The 18,226-nt window shown below is 44.3% G+C and overlaps 1 protein-coding gene across 1 annotated transcript; it reads right to left on the bottom strand.

The window, feature by feature from the left end:
* Positions 1-5,536: 5,536 nt before the first annotated feature.
* Positions 5,537-10,032, bottom strand: LOC128692443 (glutathione S-transferase Mu 4). Its single transcript, XM_053781627.2, has 5 exons — positions 9,874-10,032; positions 8,519-8,662; positions 7,734-7,913; positions 5,917-6,012; positions 5,537-5,825 (listed from the first exon to the last, which is right to left on the bottom strand). The coding sequence occupies exons 1-5, from the start codon at positions 9,907-9,909 to the stop codon at positions 5,625-5,627; spliced, it is 657 nt and encodes a 218-aa protein (XP_053637602.1). The 5' UTR covers positions 9,910-10,032; the 3' UTR covers positions 5,537-5,624.
* Between the last annotated feature and the right edge of the window lie 8,194 nt (positions 10,033-18,226).

Below are 18,226 nucleotides of genomic sequence, written 5' to 3'. Positions count from 1 at the left end.
TTTCCAGACTGCACTCAGAGGAAGCAGAGGTGATGGTGGAGACAATCTCGCCAGCAAGTGCGTTTAGAGTCACAGATGACACGGCGAGCGATCGCACACTTCTGCTTAAAATCAAGAAGTCTCTCCGTGGTTCTATTGTACCGGTACCTGCCCCATGCAGCGCGTTTCAAACATACTGCATGAGCACAAGCAGGAGACCACCAAGACATGCATTTCTGAGAATGCCTGCCCGAAGTTTGGGGTATAGAATGAGAAGCTGCGGTTAAAACGGAGGACGAGGTGTAAAAGCTCATCAATGGAGGACGAAGAAGGAACCTCACTAAAAACAGTTGTGAGTAAAGGTTCCAATTTGCCTGATCAAATTGCCAGCGTGGGATACAAAGAGGTGGTGAATATGAAGGGAAAGTAAGAATGATTGGGAAATGATCGCTGTCATGTAAATCTGGGAGAACAGACCAGGTGAAGTCTAATGCAGCGGAGGAAGAGCAGACAGAGATCGATGCAAGAGAGAGAGTCCGAGGATCAAAATGGGTGCGAGTACCTGTATTTAAAACATGGAGGGGGTGGGTGGCAAGAAAAGCCTTTAACTGAATGCCACGGGAATCACAGTGAGACCCCCCCCCCTCAGAGGAAATGGGCATTAAAATTGCCAAGTAACAGGATCGGTGGTGGTAATGAAACAAGAAAGGCAATATCCGGAATAGATAATGCCCGAGAAGGAGAGAGATAAAGAACAGAGCTCATACCACCTATGCAAGTGGATACGGGCTGCTGTGTAATGCAGCGAAGTACGAACAAATAGCTGATGGTATGGAATATCAGTGTGTAGAAGAAGGGCATTTTCATTAAAGGTCCCATCAGGAAAAGGATCTGAATACAATAAATTATAGCCTGAGATGGGAGAGAGAACAGCAGAGTGTAATTTTGGTTCCTGTAAGCAAACACCAACAGGGGAAAACTGGGAGAGTAACATCTGAAGCTCTTCCCGATTACCCGAGACCACGTATATTCCACTGTAAATAGGCCATGATTGGCAATGATAAAGATGAAATCCGCAGGTAAGGGTTCCTACGGACTAGAGGGGTTAGAAAAGTTCACATGCGGAGGCAGCGGAAAACTTTCAAGCAGCGAAGGAACAGTGCACTGTGAAGAAATGAGTTGTGCAGATGGAGGAGAGGAGAGAAGCAGAGGGTGGATCAGTGTCCAGAGGGTGGATCAGTCAGAGATTGCTTCAAGTGTTTCGGAATTCAGAGACGTTGTATGGGAGACAATATTGGAGATGGTAGGGGGAGGATGAGTAAAGATTGGAACTGTAATGGACTGTACCAAGGTAGGGGGAGGGGCGAAAGGGTGGAGGGAACTGGAGAAGTGTAGAAGGGGACAGAAGAGGCAGAAACCTGGGAGGTGGCAGAAGAGGAAGAAACTTGGGAGGGAACAGAGGAGGTAGGTAGAGTACAAGGAGGGTGGTGAACCTCTACACTTGTAACAGAGCCAGTGAGAGGGGAAGAACCCGGTACAGAGACAGGGAAGGTAAAATGAGGTGGAAGAAGGGAAAGAGGGGTTAAAGGACCTTTTTTTGACTTCTGAGAAGTAGAGGGACGATTGGGAGGAGGTGTCGTATGAGGTCTCGTCGATACTGAGGCTTGTGAGGGAGAACACAAAGAAGTGAGAACAGGTTGTGTAGTGGGATAGCTGCAGGATTTTCAAGGATCGCTCCTGGTCAAAGAGGCTGACCAGGTCCCTACTTAACAGAACTCTGTGAATGCTTTGAGAAGATACCAGAGCAGCGAACGGACATCCCAATGCATCGTTTCAGCGTAAATAATTGAAGTGTTGTGCAGTTTTAGAGGGTCTGGTGTTGTCGAGTCAGGACCAGTCAGTGCCTCCCCCCTCTCCGCTGGGGGGGGGGGGAGGGCGTGTGTAGTAAACAGTGACCCTCTCATAACGCCTCACCCACCCACTTCCCAGCGCCACCCCATCTATAGAGGGTGCTTCTCCCCTAACCCACGATGTCAGCGATGGCACTGCAGGGAGTGCCGGGCTCACAGGAACTACTACAGGGACAGCATCGTGGAGTTAGACCGCGAGGCAGCCGTCAGGTGTGCCACAGGCAGTGTGTACTCAGTTCCTCAAGCTTCAACATCCGTGCACACGAGGGCCTGGGATCTCCAATCAACTTGGCGTCCACCAGGATGCTGACATGTCCCTAGGGCAGCTCTCCATCGGGCTGCTAACAGAGTCACTGGCTTCTTGGACCTCTTGGGGGGAGGGTCGATGGTGCTCGTGCAAGCAGCAGATCCCGGGGCAACTTGCTGCTGTTTGCAATGGCTGTCTGCCGAGGAGAGACAGGCACCTAGCAACATCTGTTGTTGGGGCATTGGATGAATTCCCTATGTTTGTTAACTGCTCATTACTCTAATTTGTCTATGATTGTAATCCTGTCAATGTTTATCATTACCTTTGAAACTTTACATGATTGTGACCAGCTCTACCTGGAGCTCATTACCTTTGTAACTTGGTCATGATTATGACCAGATCTAGTTCATTACCTTTGTAACTTGCTCAGCTATCAAAACTTTGGAGTCCAGTCCCTGGACCAATTATATACCTCTAATCTTTTGACTACCACCCACAGGATGGGTATGGGGTGCATAATAAACATTTAACTATATGGGGAAAGAGAAAGATCATGAGCTTGGGTAGCATTCTGTACAGTGATGATACGCGTACTGCTTTTAAGAGCATGAAAAGAAATCTTTACCAACGTGGCGTAGGAGTGCCTTGCCAATACTGTGGTCGGAAAAATAGGTAGTAGAGGAAGTGTCGTAAAGTGAAAAATTTAGTCCATTGTGCAGTCTGAAACCGAGCGTGGAAAGGAGTGCAGGACGTGTCAATCTTTCCCGAGAAGAACGAGAAGGTGGAGAAGTATCAGCAGGTAATTGTCATGGGACCAGAGTTTGTCCGACGTGGAATGGGCCGGCGATTCGAAAATTGCCGTACCGTAGAGGGAGAGGCCGGAAGCATAGTCAAAGGAGAGCAGAGGTCAGATAAATCAAAGGAGTCAGTCGAGACCTCTACCTGAAGCAGTGGCGAGGAAACAGCACTGGCAAGAGGTACAGAGGCACGAGTGTCCGAAGAGTGGTCCAAACACGAGGCGGGGGTCAGAATGGGGTGCGGTATCAAGGGGCCCGGGGGTACCAGGTTCATGGATTGGGTTCTCCATGGTTAGGTTACTTTTCTTTTTAAAAAAAAGAGAAAAAAAAAAAAAAAAAAAAAAAAAAAAGAGGGGGGGGACTGGGGAGGGATAGTTCCTAGGAGGAATGAAAGGGCCAGAAATGTCCCTCTGCACCCAAGAGGACCTTAGCACCACAAGTAGCATAGATGCAGCATGGAACCCATGCCATACCCTACCCATCATGCCAGTAAACCAGCAATCCGGGATAGCAACCTCACATCTGCCGAGCTACCTCGGACAAAAGAGGGCGGCCGGATATCCACCACAAAGCATACCTCCTTCGAGCACCACCCCCGGAATCCGAAAGGTGGCTTCCAGAGATACACCCGTCTCCCAAAAGACACCCAAAGCCACTCTCCGGGATACCAGAGAGGGATCGGGACATCCCCAGGCGATCCAGATTCCACGGCAAACTACGCCACCAAGAACCTCAACGGAATGGGATGGACCCCGGTACCCTTTCCCCTACCTAGGAACTAGCATGCCTGTGGGAAAAATCCCAAAGGCCAAAAAGAGGAAGGGCAAAAGGGAGAGGTGGGGAGAGGGAGGAGGAAAGGGAAAAGGGGATGGGATAGGGAAGGGGGGGGATTGGGGGTAATTAGGTTCAGTGAGGAAGGAGACCTAATTCCTCAGACCAAGAGCCTCTTCACCACGCCAAGGAGCCCCCCCCCCTTGAAGAGGCCTTCAAGCCAGAAATCCTTGGAAAACTGAAGGTAATCAGGTGCCATCAAAGGAAGTTAAGTGCAGTTCCTTGCATCTGGAATTTCTAATCTGTCTGATCACAGTCATGCCCACTGCCTTCGCTACTATGTATGCTCACGATCTCCGCAATCCTTCCATTTATAGGATGGTCACCGATATTAGTAGACATTCATTATTTGTTCACCGCCAGTTTGCTCCATCCCTTTTCTCTTTGCCTACATTTGCTAGTCTTCCCTTCAGTTACCACCTTCATATGTTGATGTAGCATCTCTCTTTTCCCTACCCCCCTGGGAAGTTCCAGCTGTTCGGGTCTGTTCTTTCTCACTACCTTGCTCGAAAGCCCAACTCCCTACGGTGGCTTCCCCCCCTTTCTTTATCACTTCCACTCATTCTCGTGCCATTGCTGTGTACACAGATGGCTCTAAGTCTTCAGACTGCGTTGGATTCGCAGCAGTTTCCAGACAGCGTCATGTAAGGGCATTACTATCTTCGGCTAGCATTTTTACTGCTGAATTGCATGCCATTCTTGCAGCGCTTATTCATATTGTATCTATGCCCGTGTTATCATTTGTGGTAGTCTCAGACTCCCTTAGTGCTCTACAGGCTATACGAAAATTTGATACCTCGCCCCCTAGTTCTCCGTATCCAACTTCGGCTATGCCGTGTTTCTACCAGGCAAAGCTTTTTGTTGGGTCCCTGGCCATGTTGACATACAGGGCAATGAACAGGCAGACTGCTGAGCGATCAGCAGTACATGACCTACCAATTTCATGTAGAGGTGTTCCATTTCTGGACTATTTTGCTGTAATAGCTACCCACCTTCACACCCATTGGCAAAAACAGTGGTCAACTCTGCTCGGTAACAAACTTCATTCTATTGAGCTAAGCATAGGTTACTGGCCATCTTGTCATCAGTGCCGAGGTTGGAGAGACTCCCGCCTTCACATTGGCCACACCCTGTTCCTCTCTGAGCAGGGTCAAGTTCCAGTATCGATTAGACACATTGTTAGACTGCCCTCTATCAACGAGCACGCAGAATTTACCTTCAACATAGTCTCCGCTCTACCTTCCCTTGCTGATGGACCCTCCTTTAATCCTGACTCTTTGACAACGACTGATTTACTCCACAACCTGAACTTTCGCACTCCCCTCAGCCCTTTCTACCTCAATCTCTTGCTGCCCTCTACCCTTTCACCATCCACTGCCTCTGCTGTTCTCTAACCTATTACTCTTCCATCTCCCTTTTGCCACCCGATACCCTTGCTTCCTTCCTGCCCTGCAGTACTGTATAGCCCTTGTGGCTTAGCACTTATTATATAGTAATAATATTCGAAGGGTAACTGCTGTAGAAAACCGTACATGTATTGCGAAATAAAATTGGTGGATCACAGCAAGACAAATTAAAAGAAGCATTCGCCAAGGTAGTGCCCATTAATACAGTGGGAGAGTCGCCACGAGTTTGTTTAAAGCCAGTTGTTTGTGTTCGCTGCTTTGTATTTTCTGGGCGACCGCCACTTAGTTTTGGTAGAGGGTTGGTAAACCAGGTGCGAGAACCTGGTGGGGAGTGAACAAAATAAAAAGGTACATATTAAATCAAACTTGATGTTTAAATATTTAATTTACATTCTGTAAAATTTAAGCTGAAGTGATTAAGAATTTACTGTAACAGGACACTACCACAATTTAACTATTTGTTTGCAAATTTAGCATTAGCGCCGTTCAGGGGAGTCTTCATATACTGAGGAGAAGTCATGTACTTCTTAATGGAGGGCAAGTCTTCAAAGCGCTTCACGAAAGCTTGAAGGTTCTCCGTGTGATCAAGGCAAGTGTTATCCACTACTAGGTGGATGTCCAGAAGCTCGTACAGGAGGAAGTCTGGGAACGTCAGCTAGAAAGTATTTCAGAATTGGTTATTGTAATATATTAAGTGATTATACAGTTAAAATTTAAGTTACTTAAGTAGGAAAAAAAAAAATTACCTTTTCTCCAGCAAACCATGTTTTGTCACCCAGGAAGTCGGACAGCCTCTTCAGAGTACCTTTCAGATTTTCTAAGTACTCTTCCCTTTTAGTATCCTGTAGTGGAAAGTATACTAGGTAAGTGGAGTCAGTTTAGAAGGTATACTAACAAGTAATAAGATGCACATTTATTATGGATAAAGCGGTGTACAAGTAGGGTCAAATTGTAATGAAGTTACGCGGTTATGGTAACTAAGGTCTTTCAAAATATTGAAGACCGAGTGAAACAAGTACTAGTGTATACCAAGTGAAAAGTTATTCCATGAAATGTTTAGTGTAAGCATAAGCAACCCTAATAACCGCTTGCACAAACATTTGACAGATTTTAGTAGTTACACATTATACAATTAGAAAGATAGGTAAAATTAGGTTTAATGTAGAATAAGAATTAGAGACTAATTTCAAAACTTGAGAACCTTCAAAACTAGGGATGCCAAAGCCATGATGACGCTTCAGGCCGCTTGTTCTATCTAGGCTGGAATATTGCTGCACACAAGGCAGGTGAAATTGCAGACCTAGAAAATTTAGAACTTTCACGGCGCGCATAACTGAGAACCTCAGTTACTGGGAAAGCTTGAAATTCTTGAACCTGTACTCCCTGGAACGCAGGAGGGAGATGCCCGATTATATATACACACACACACACAACTGAAAAAAAAAAAAAAAAAAAATCATGGAGGGACTAGTACCAAACTTGCACACGAAAAATCACTACGAGAGCAAAAGACCCGGCAGACGATGCAACATCTCAATGAAAAGCAGGGGTGCCACTAGCACGTTAAGAGAACACTCAATGTCAGTCCCAAGACTGTTCAACTGCCTCCCAGAATACATAAGGGGCATTATCAATAGACCCCTGGCTGTCTTCAAGCAGGCACTGGACAAGCACCTAAAGTTGGTACCCGACTAGCTGGGCCGTGGTTGGTACGTTTGATTGCGTGCAGGCAGCAGTCAACAGCCTGGTTGATCAGGCCCTGATCCACCAGGCCTGGTCACACCGGGCCGCAGATTCCCGGAACTGCAGGCAAACTCCAGGCAAACTCCAGACGCCAGCCAGTTGCTACCCCGATTCCAAAGAGGGCTGTCTCGTCACGTGACTGCAGCCAAAACACCGGCAGAAATAACGCTTGGCTGGGGAACGAAATAACCGAGCGGGTTCCCAAAGAATAGGACTAGTCCCTATCAGGTACACTTGCGTATCTATATACTGTGCGAGATCCACAATTAATATTTGCACCAATAACTCCTTATAGGAGTGACCGGGTGTGGACGCGCGAATTTAAAAAATTTAAAGATTGTACCCATGTATAAACTAATACATACAGGATTCATTACCTTTGTTAACTAATTCACCCCATCAAAACTTTGGGAGCCTCAGTTCCTGGACCCCATTATGTACCTCTAATCTTGACTACCGCCCACAGGATGGCGTATGGGGTGCATAATAAACTAAGCACACAGTATCTGCAGATCCTAGTAACGAACGGCCGTCGTTCTGTGGGAGAGTGCAAAGGGATAGGAGATTCTAAGTCCCTTCGAGGTGTCGTGGGATCAGGGAACTGCGTATTCCAAGCTACCGTTTTGTACGTCATCACGTCACAGGACTTGGGAATTCTGCTGCAAGAACCATGCGAGCCTGGGATAATCAACCTGGGGCGTCTGCATTAGCGGTACTGAATAAGTTTGTCGCTCACCCGGAGTCAGTCCGCACAGAAATTTCCATACTAAGTATACGTTAAGTTACCTTCGTAAAATAAAAGAATTAGTAGTTTACTTACATAGGTGTTGTAGACGAGCTGAACATACGATTGTCGTATGTCCATGGCATGATTCTCTAGAATGTCCACCCATATCTTTTCTTGCTCCGTCTCTCCGCACATGTCATGCTGGCGACCTATGTACCGTAGGATTGCGTTGCTCTGAGTGATCTTTAAGTCTCCGTCCATATAGTAAGGCAGCTAAATAAAATTAGCAAGAGTTTTAGGAACTGAAAGTTGAATCATGTTAAGTAATCTTAAATTCAGACCACAAAAACCAATATAATGAAGAAAAAAATTAAACCAGGATTATTCGTAGGCAAGATCACACAAGAATGAACATTCTTCCTTTGGAGGAAGGAAATTAACTGCAAACAGAAATAGTTTGCTTCCTACCAGATTGTTATAAGCATAACGTATTACGTGTAACTAATTTAGTAAGCTTTAGCAATCGGCGAGTTCTTTCAAAGCTAATTTGCTCATACAAGCCATGTAGCTTCATAATACAAATTCTATACTTTTGCAAATATCTTACTGAAATACTAAGCATGTACGTGGCACTATGCAACTGAAAACCTCAACCAAAGACTAACCTAGTATTTAAACTAGTTTTGCCTAACAAGATAGTTGGCTTATTTAGCTTTAAACCTATTGATAAAGGCAATAATGCACATACAAGATGAGGTAATGTTACACGGGTTTATTAGAAATAAGGTAACTATCGACTTAAAATGAACTACCGAGAACGCAAGTAGAAAGTTTTTCAAAGTTAAAGAAATCTTTAAAGTATGAAGCTGTAAACTTACGTTGGGAAAATCTAGTCCTAGGGTGAACTTTACGGGCAACCAATCAGACTTTTCCACATAATCCGGAGCAGGTCCAGTGTTGTATCGCTTTTCTTCAACCTCAGTGCCTGTGTAGGCCAATAACAGGCGGATGGACTGACCCAACTGCAAAGTCATTTAGTGGAAAGTTACTGCTAAGATGAAGTATTTTGGTAAATACTATTTAATTTTTTTCTTGCAGTAGAGCACCTACTGTGCAAGTAATACCATATTTGGAAAACCCGTTACATTAAAACTTTGGTAAGTAATCAAGTATTAAAAAAAAAAAAAAAAAAAAAAAAGTGTCCAGTAGTAGAGGGAAGCAATTCAGATTATAGTATTCACTTCACATTTAATGGTCTTCGGGTACTGCCTTCTACTGAATTTAAATGTTAATCTAAAGAAAACATTTAGATTTTTATTCGTTGAGCTTGTGTGGCCTCAACGGGTTTAGCCCTTTTCTATTAGTTACAACAATATTTCGAGACTGGGTTTTCACAGACGAACAGACAAGTCATGCCGGAAATGATTCCGTTAAGAACCACCACATTACATGTACATGACTCACCCACCGGTGCACGCTGGAGGCAGGGTGGAGACAGTCCACTACACAATACAATTTAAGTTTCAACTATGGACGGTGGTGTAAATTAAGGTGGAAATCTTTTACATATACACAAATGGTTCAATTATTATTAATTATAATAATCAAGGGGGAAGCGCTAAACCCGGAGGATTATACAGCGCCTGGGGGGGGAATGTGGAAGGCATTCAGGCTTAATTCGGGGAACTGGAGCACAGATCCAATACCGAGAAGTTGACATAGTAAGTTTCTTCAGGTATACACGTACATTTACATGGGTTGTGATACATAGCATGTGATGAGAACCAAGGCACCCAACGCTTGGTTATCTTTATTAAGGGAAGTGTTCGCCACACTGGCTTAGATTAAGCCAGTGATTAAGCCAGTGGAGTTTTGAGACTATGACCGCGGGTTCAATCCCGACCGGGGTTTATTTGCAATCGTGTCATTACGATTTTTTAAGTAAAAGTTCCCTTAATAAAAGGAAACTATCCTTTTAAAAGTTCGTAAAAAGAAAGGCTATAGCAGTTAAGAAAGAAGCGTCACTAAAGTTGAGAAAAAATAAAATCATTTAGGAGTGAAAACAAAAGTTTAAGCATTGTGTAGACTAGTTATTTGGAGTGAAAGTCTTGTCACCCACATTAAGTTTTCTTTCAATTCCTAAAACATAAGCACAGGAGGTAACCTGAACACTTAAATGCACATTAGTGTACAGACCCTAACTTAAGGCATGAACAAAGAAGAGTTAACTTACACCGCGGATATTCCAGTAACCCAAGAGAGGAGCCATGATGGTAGCTGCGAGGTAGACGGCCGCTGTCAACTGACTGGAAGGCTGCTGCCCTCCACCACCACACCTCACACACCTGGAATGTTACTCCACTTGCCACGTACAGCCAGTTAGTTTCTTAGGTTTCAAGACTATAAACTACACGTGGGTCATTAAGGCTGCATAACACCTGTATACTTACAACCAAAAATACTTAATCACTGAAAAGTATTAAATTCCTTGTTATATGCATATTCACCTCTATATGTATAAAGTTCTCGGTGAGTATACCTTTGTGAGCGGTTGATGCCTGTTTTATATATCCTATAGTGACGGTATACTAAACGATGAATTGTTTTTTCCACTTTTTTTTCACTAAAATTCACTAAATGCCTGTTCCCCCATATTATGTATCCACCCACCTCACAGTTGTGTCACCAGTTGTTGAAAGATTATACTATGCAAAATTTCCTGTTTCCCCAGTCGAGGGGAAAATAAAACAACCCTCTCCTCCCTACCCTACATCACCTGCACAAAATCATGCATCAGGGAATGACCAGCCAACAATGAACTTTGTGAGATATCATACTGACCTGGTGCAGCCACTCGACCCACAACATACTTGACCACTTCCCTAACAACTTAGCATGGAGTTTAGAATCTGCATATGAAAGTGAAATAAAACAAACGATTAATCGCTCGTCCACCGCCTGCGCTTTACCCTTTGCTGCGAATTCCGTCACCGCCGCCAACTGTACCAGGTTTATAAATAACAAAAAGGCACAATACCGTGACTGGAACGATACACAAATAACCCGCACATAAAAGAGAGAAGCTTACGACGACGTTTCGGTCCGATTGGGACCGTTTACAAAGTCACTTTGTAAATGGTCCAAGTCGGACCGAAACGTCGTCGTAAGCTTCTCTCTTTTATGTGCGGGTTATTTGTGTATTAGTCGACCTTCCTGCGCTTATGAAGCACACGGGAAAAACCTCATTAGGGATCCCGTCAAATAGGTATTAATTAAAGGTTAGGTTAGGTAAGGTTCGTCAGGAAACAGGACATGTGTTTCCTGATGCGGGTCTTAGTCAGGTGATCCACCGTTGGAACTTTTGGTCATCTGACCGAGACTTTCCGCTGGCTTACCGGTCCACCCCTTTATTAAAGTTTGCTGCCACTGTCAGCCTCAGAGTTAGTTATCTCTGAGTTATCAGACCCTGCCACGTGGAGGCCAGTGGTTCGTCTTTAGGGTCCATTAATTAAAGAAAATTCTCTGGGTATATACACAGAAATGCACACCTCTCGGTGTATACACCTTTACTGTGAGATGTTAATATTGTGACGATGGTTGCCATACGAGGCAATGATTATGGGTCATGCATTCTTGGTTCCTTGAATTCTCTGTAGTTTCACGCACGTAATACTTGTCAAATTGCGAGGCTTTGATGTCACAGTGGTTGAGTAGTAGGTCGTCCGAGGTTAAACAGTGGAATTCATACATCCATATAGAAAACTTATTTGGAAAGGGTATATGTAAGTTGTATTATTATTATATTGACTCACGAAATCGTAATGACACGATTGCAGACAAACCACGGTACAGGCGGTAATTGAACTCGCGGCTAGTGAGTCATAAAACTCTAAACCGGCCTGGAGATTCACAACTCACTAGCCGCGAGTTCAATCCCCACCCGTACCGTAGATTATTATATTCATGGGGAAGAGCTAAACTACTAAGGGTCCTAGCATGTAAAATGGAAGGTAATCAGGTTTAATCCAAGAAAGTGAGGATAATTCCCTTTCCTTGAATCAAGAGCCCTTCAGCATCCCTTGAAGGAATAAGCAACAACTGGGCATCAGCAATGATGACCCGATCAATAATAAAGATTAGTGCCACTGAGATTAATATTTGTTTTGTTTTTAAGAGTGAGTTAGGCAGATACATGAATGAAAATAATATTTGAGTGTCTATATGACCTGCCTCGAATGGGCACATACGCTTATTGCAATGTCTGTTTCTTCTAATATCACTGATGAATTTTGAGGCCAGGTAAGAGTCATCTGTACTAGTATTTGTACGTGTTAATTAAAGTCACGGTGTGACGGTAAGACTGTGCGTCAGCGCGCTGTCTTGCAGTGTGAAGAATTTATTGAGTTTTCCGGCATCATTCGAGGATGAAATATTAGGAGAACATTTCGCAGACATGGCGGAATTTTTAGGAAGTGAAAAATTATTATCGAATATCGTTCTATGAAAATTTCTTAGTGAAGCCAGAGATTAAAACAGTGCGCCACCTCTCTAGCACCACCTTCCGGATGTTGTAAAGAGAATCGGGGTATACCTGGAGGGTGTTCCGGGGATCAACGCCCCCGCGGCCCGGTCCATGACCAAGCCTCGCGGTGGATAAGGGCCTGATCAACCAGAATGTTACTGCTGGCCGCACGCAAACCGGCGTACGAACCATAGTCGGGAACTGACCTTAGGTGCCTGTCCAGCTCCCTCTTGAAGACAGCCAGGGGTCTTGAAGACAGCCAGGGGTCTTGAAGACAGCCAGGGGTCTTGAAGACAGCCAGGGGTCTTGAAGACAGCCAGGGGTCTTGAAGAAGCCAGGGGTCTTGAAGACAGCCAGGGGTCTTGAAGAAGCCAGGGGTCTTGAAGACAGCCAGGGGTCTTGAAGACAGCCAGGGGTCTTGAAGACAGCCAGGGGTCTTGAAGACAGCCAGGGGTCTTGAAGAAGCCAGGGGTCTTGAAGACAGCCAGGGGTCTTGAAGACAGCCAGGGGTCTTGAAGACAGCCAGGGGTCTTGAAGACAGCCAGGGGTCTATTGGTAAATCCCCCTTTTTGACTATAATAGTAATAATAATTATGTGGTTGATAGACTTTAGACAACCTGCGCCATACACGCCCACCCACCAGGCAACGGTCCAGGTAGCACCCTCCCCTACCTGGTGGCACCCTCCACCACCTGGTGGCACCCTCCCCTACCTGGTGGCACCCTCCCCTACCTGGTGGCACCCTCCCCTACCTGGTGGCACCCTCCACTACCTGGTGGCACCCTCCACCTCCTTGTGGCCCCGTCCAGCTGCGGTCATTCACCGTCACGGCACCACGAGCGACCCGACTCCCACTACATATATATTTAGTCACTTCCTTACACAGTCTCTGCGTACTCCATGACTTACTATAAAATCTAACTAAATTACAATTAAATACTTTAAATAAATTAATATTACCCTAAAAAGAACGTAAAGAATTAATTCACTCGAAAACAAGAGAAAATACAAGTTCCAACAGGTAAAACACTTGGCTAATAACAGCACCAAATTCCTTAACTGTAATGTTGAGGCGAATTGCGACACCCAACTAATGCCTTCCAGTCAACGTCTGCTCGTTTACTAGAATCAGAAACCGTTCATTTACTGGAATCAACGCCTGTTTGATTGCTGCCTTAAAGGAATCAATATCTGTTCGTTTACTGGAATCAACAATATTTGTTGACCGGAAGCAAGTAAGTATTCGTTTACTGGAATCAACAATATTCGTTGACCGGAAGCAAGTAAGTATTCGTTTACTGGAATCAACAGTATTCGTTGACCGGAAGAAAGTAAGTATTCGTTTACTGGAGTCAACAGTATTCGTTGACCGGAAGAAAGTAAGTATTCGTTTACTGGAGTCAACAGTATTCGTTGACCGGAAGAAAGTAAGTATTCGTTTACTGGAGTCAACAGTATTCGTTGACCGGAAGAAAGTAAGTATTCGTTTACTGGGGTCAACAGTATTCGTTGACCGGAAGAAAGTAAGTATTCGTTTACTGGAGTCAACAGTATTCGTTGACCGGAAGCAAGTTTTCGTTTACTGGAACCAACTTCCATGGTTATCGTATAGGTAACTAATGTAGTTGTTATCATGGAGATAACTTACTATGCTACGGCACAGATGATCGGCATATTATCCTTCGCTAACATTCTTCCAGTTTCCCTTCAGTACAAGTGTATCGAGACTGGTGAAGGGCTCGTGATTCAATGAATTGGAGCTACTCTTCCTTGGATTAAACCTTAGTGTGGTGAATAGTGATGACAGTGGTGTGGTGCAGGAGTGTTTGCGAGTGTGATGGTGATGACAGTGGTGTGGTGCAGGAGTGTTAGTAAGGGTGATGGTGAACACAATATCACGTCGCTGTGTTCTGTGGTCTCATTCTCTTGAGAGGCTTCACTACCGCCTTCCAGGTTAACAAATATAAAAATCTTTACTTTTTATATTCGTATCTAAAAGCATGCACGCAACACTTCAGTACGTGACCGAGTGTGTGTGTGTGTGTGTGTGTGTGTGTGTGTGTGCAATGGAAACATAAACACATATGCAGTTTAATGTGATCCTTTATTGACAACGTTTCGCCCACACAGTGGGCTTTTTCAAGTCACAAACAGATCTACCTGGGGTGGAAGGTACGGGAGTATTTATAGTCAGGTTCAGAATGTTGAGGTCAGGTGGAGAATGCTGCATCTGATGATCTACCGGGTGGGGTTATAGAGTCTTGGGTAGCTTGGCAGGGGTATTGGACAAGTTGTGAGTAGACCTTCTGCAGTGTTCTATGTTCTTATGTGGGATAGCGATGAAGAAGTTTCTTGGCAAGTGGTTCAGCTATGTTATAGAAGCCATTGTTCTGGTTGAAATTGTTGGTTATAGAGATAAGCGATGATTCCAGGATTCTTCGGTATTGAGTGTTGTCTTCTGTGGCGATAAGTCTTGAGTTTCTGTAGTTAATTAAATGGTTGTGTGAATTGCGATGTTGTACACAGGCATTCCTTGTATCGTCAGTCCTGCTTGCGTATTGGTGTTCTGAAATACGTGTTTGGAGGTCTCTTGATGTTTCGCCCACGTATAATTTGTTGCAGTCATTACAAGGGATTATGTATACCCCTGCAGAGGATGGAAGCTTGTCCTGTCTACTACTGGTGATGTCCTTGATGGTCGTGGTTGTGGAGGTAGATACTTGGAATGATGTATTGGAAAAGATGTTGGAAACATGTTTGGCAATGGAGTTGGTGGGGAGGACTATGTATCTCTTCTCGGCAGTGTCTTCTCTGGGTGTGTTGAAGATGTTTAATGCCCGCCGTCTGCAGTCTCTGATGAAGTGACGAGGATAGTGGAGTTTAGAAAATACTTGTTCAATTATAGTGCATTCTTCCTCAAGGAACTCATTGCTGCAGATTCTGAGTGCGCGCAGGAAGAAGCCTATAATTACACCACGTTTAGTTTTGGTGTCGTGGTGAGAGTAGAAGTGGAGAAGATCGTTTTGGTTGGTTGGTTTTCGATAGACTTTAAAACGCAAGCAAGCAGGACTGACGATACAAGGAATGCCTGTGTACAACATCGCAATTCACACAACCATTTAATTAACTACAGAAACTCAAGACTTATCGCCACAGAAGACAACACTCAATACCGAAGAATCCTGGAATCATCGCTTATCTCTATAACCAACAATTTCAACCAGAACAATGGCTTCTATAACATAGCTGAACCACTTGCCAAGAAACTTCTTCATCGCTATCCCACATAAGAACATAGAACACTGCAGAAGGTCTACTCACAACTTGTCCAATACCCCTGCCAAGCTACCCAAGACTCTATAACCCCACCCGGTAGATCATCAGATGCAGCATTCTCCACCTGACCTCAACATTCTGAACCTGACTATAAATACTCCCGTACCTTCCACCCCAGGTAGATCTGTTTGTGACTTGAAAAAGCCCACTGTGTGGGCGAAACGTTGTCAATAAAGGATCACATTAAACTGCATATGTGTTTATATTTCCATTGTGTCGGTATTTTATACCATTTATTCGTGGCCCTCCAGCTTTTGTATTAAACTCTTGTGAGGGACTGTGTCGAAGGCCTTCTTGCAGTCCAAGAAAATGCAATCTACCCACCCTTCTCTCTCGTGTCTTACTTCCGTTACTTTGTTGTAAATTATTATTATTATAATCAAAAAATTATTATTATTATAATCAAAAACTCCATCAGGTTTGTGACACAGGACTTTCCCTCCGTGAATCCGCGCTAGTTATCATTTATAAGCTTGTTCCATTCTAGGTGCTCCACCACTCTCTGATAATCTTCTCCATGACTTTGCATACTATACTCGTCAGTGACACTGGTCTGTAGTTTAGTGCTTCGTGTCTTTCTCCTTTCTTAAAAATGGGGACTGCATTTGCCGTCTTCCATACTTCAAGTAGTTACCCAGATTCAGTGGATGTGTTGAAAATTGTTGTTAGTGGCACACACAGCATCTCTGCTCCCTCTCTAAGGACCCACAGAGAGATGTCCAGTCCCACCGCCTTTGAGGTATCAGGTTCACTTAACAGCTTCACCTCCTTCTCGGTTGTGTATTTCATTTAGCACTTGTTGGTATATCCCTTGTTGGTTTACCCCCCTGTTCTGACTTCCGAGAGTCCTTTCTGTCTCCACTGTAAATACTTCCTTAAACCTTATGTTAAATCCCATGTGTGTATGTTTGTGTGTGTGTACTCAACTGTGTATGTGTGTGCGCGCACTTACATATATATGATCAAAGAGCTCGAGTCTGAGTTCCTGATATCCTTGTGAATCATTTGCTTTTAACGTTCAACGGTGCCCACGTGTACCCGTTAACGCCTCTGGTACAGCCTCATCACGGCTTGCGCCGAATGATCCACATGGGTTAGCGTTTAACATTACCATTTTTTGAGTTAGGTAAGCAGACAAAGATGCAACTAATGTGACATTTTATTGTGGCAGCTTGTCGCTCTCCGGGAGCTTTGTCAAGCAGTTACAAACATTACAATGACTTCAGTTTTTGGTCTTCTCTGCCCTTCTCCAGTTTTCACAACCTTGTATTTGCTGTTGTTGAATTCTAGTAACCACTTACCAGACCAGTCCTGCTGCTTGATTAATTCCACTCAAAGACTTTCCTTGTTCTATCCTCTTTTTATTCTCCTCATTGGTTTCACATCATCCGACAAAAGGGACTTCACGTAGACGACGACGACGACCACGACGACGACCACGACGACGACGACGACGACGACGACCACCACCACCACCACCACCACCACCACCACCACCACCACCACCAACAACAACAACAACAACAACAACAACAACAACAACAACAACAACAGTCGCAGTATTGGTCGCAGTACTGGTCCTTGTGGAACCCCACTTATCACTCTTGTCTGCCCTGAAACCTCTTCATGAACAAACACTCTGTCTCCTGCCTGCTAGGTATTCTTTCATCCATTGTAATGTTATTCATGCGTGCTTCTAATTGTGTGGGGTTGTGGGAAGGGGGTGGAGGGAGATGGCTGATAAGACAAAGTGCTTAAAAAAAATCCAGGAACTGCTAATAAACAACACGGAAATTTGAGCTTAATCATTGATAGTCCTGTAAATTAAAATGGTATGCTATTATTATTATAATCAAAAAGAAGCGCTAAGCCACAAGGGCTATACAACAAATGGTATGCTAAAACCTTTTTTAAAGTGAATGTAATAAATTCAACTTTACCAAGTATATCTAAGATTAGCTGTCGTTAATGTTATTCAGTAGGAATAAAATATAGAAACTTCATAATGTTGCGATTGATTTTCGCGACGTTATTGCCACAGCTAATTGAGGCTCGGCTTGTCTGATAGAACATTACTTGTCAAATAAGCAGAGTCAGGAGGTGTTTTACAAAGCATCACATAACCACCTCATGATACGTGATAACACTGTAGTATAATACCAGGAAGGTATTATAAAACAACTATTGTCGTCTGGTTGATCATTAGAGAGTCAAGATGCTATCATTGAAAGAATATTTTAATTATTATTATTATAATCAAAAAGAAGCGCTAAGCCACAAGGACTATACAGCGGCTATTATTACTGCAGGGCAGGAAGGAAGCGAGGGCATCAGGTGGCAAAAGGGAGATGGATGAGCAACAGGTTACGGATAACAGCGGGGCAGTGGATGGTGAAAGGGTAAAGGGCAGCAAGAGACTGAACCAGAAAGGGCTGAGGGGAGTGCGAAAAGTATCATCAGAGTTTGTGGAGTAAATCAGTCGTTGTCAAGAAGTCAATGAGAGAGTCAGGATTAAAGGAGGGTCCATCAGCAAGAAGGGAAGGTAAAGAGAGAGTAGGAGAACGAAGACGACGTTGGAGGTAAATTCTGCGTGCTCGTTGATAGAGAGGGCAGTCTAACAGAATGTGGCTAATCGATACTGGAACTTGACACTGCTCACAGAGAGGAACAGGGTGCCTCTCCATGAGATACCCATGAGTAAGACGAGTGTGGCCAATGCGAAGGCGG

This window comes from Cherax quadricarinatus, chromosome 37 (assembly GCF_038502225.1).
Source record: "Cherax quadricarinatus isolate ZL_2023a chromosome 37, ASM3850222v1, whole genome shotgun sequence".
Taxonomy (NCBI): Eukaryota; Metazoa; Arthropoda; class Malacostraca; order Decapoda; family Parastacidae; genus Cherax; species Cherax quadricarinatus.
The sequence above is the reverse complement of the archived record's forward strand: the minus strand, read 5'-3'. Positions and strand labels throughout refer to the sequence as shown.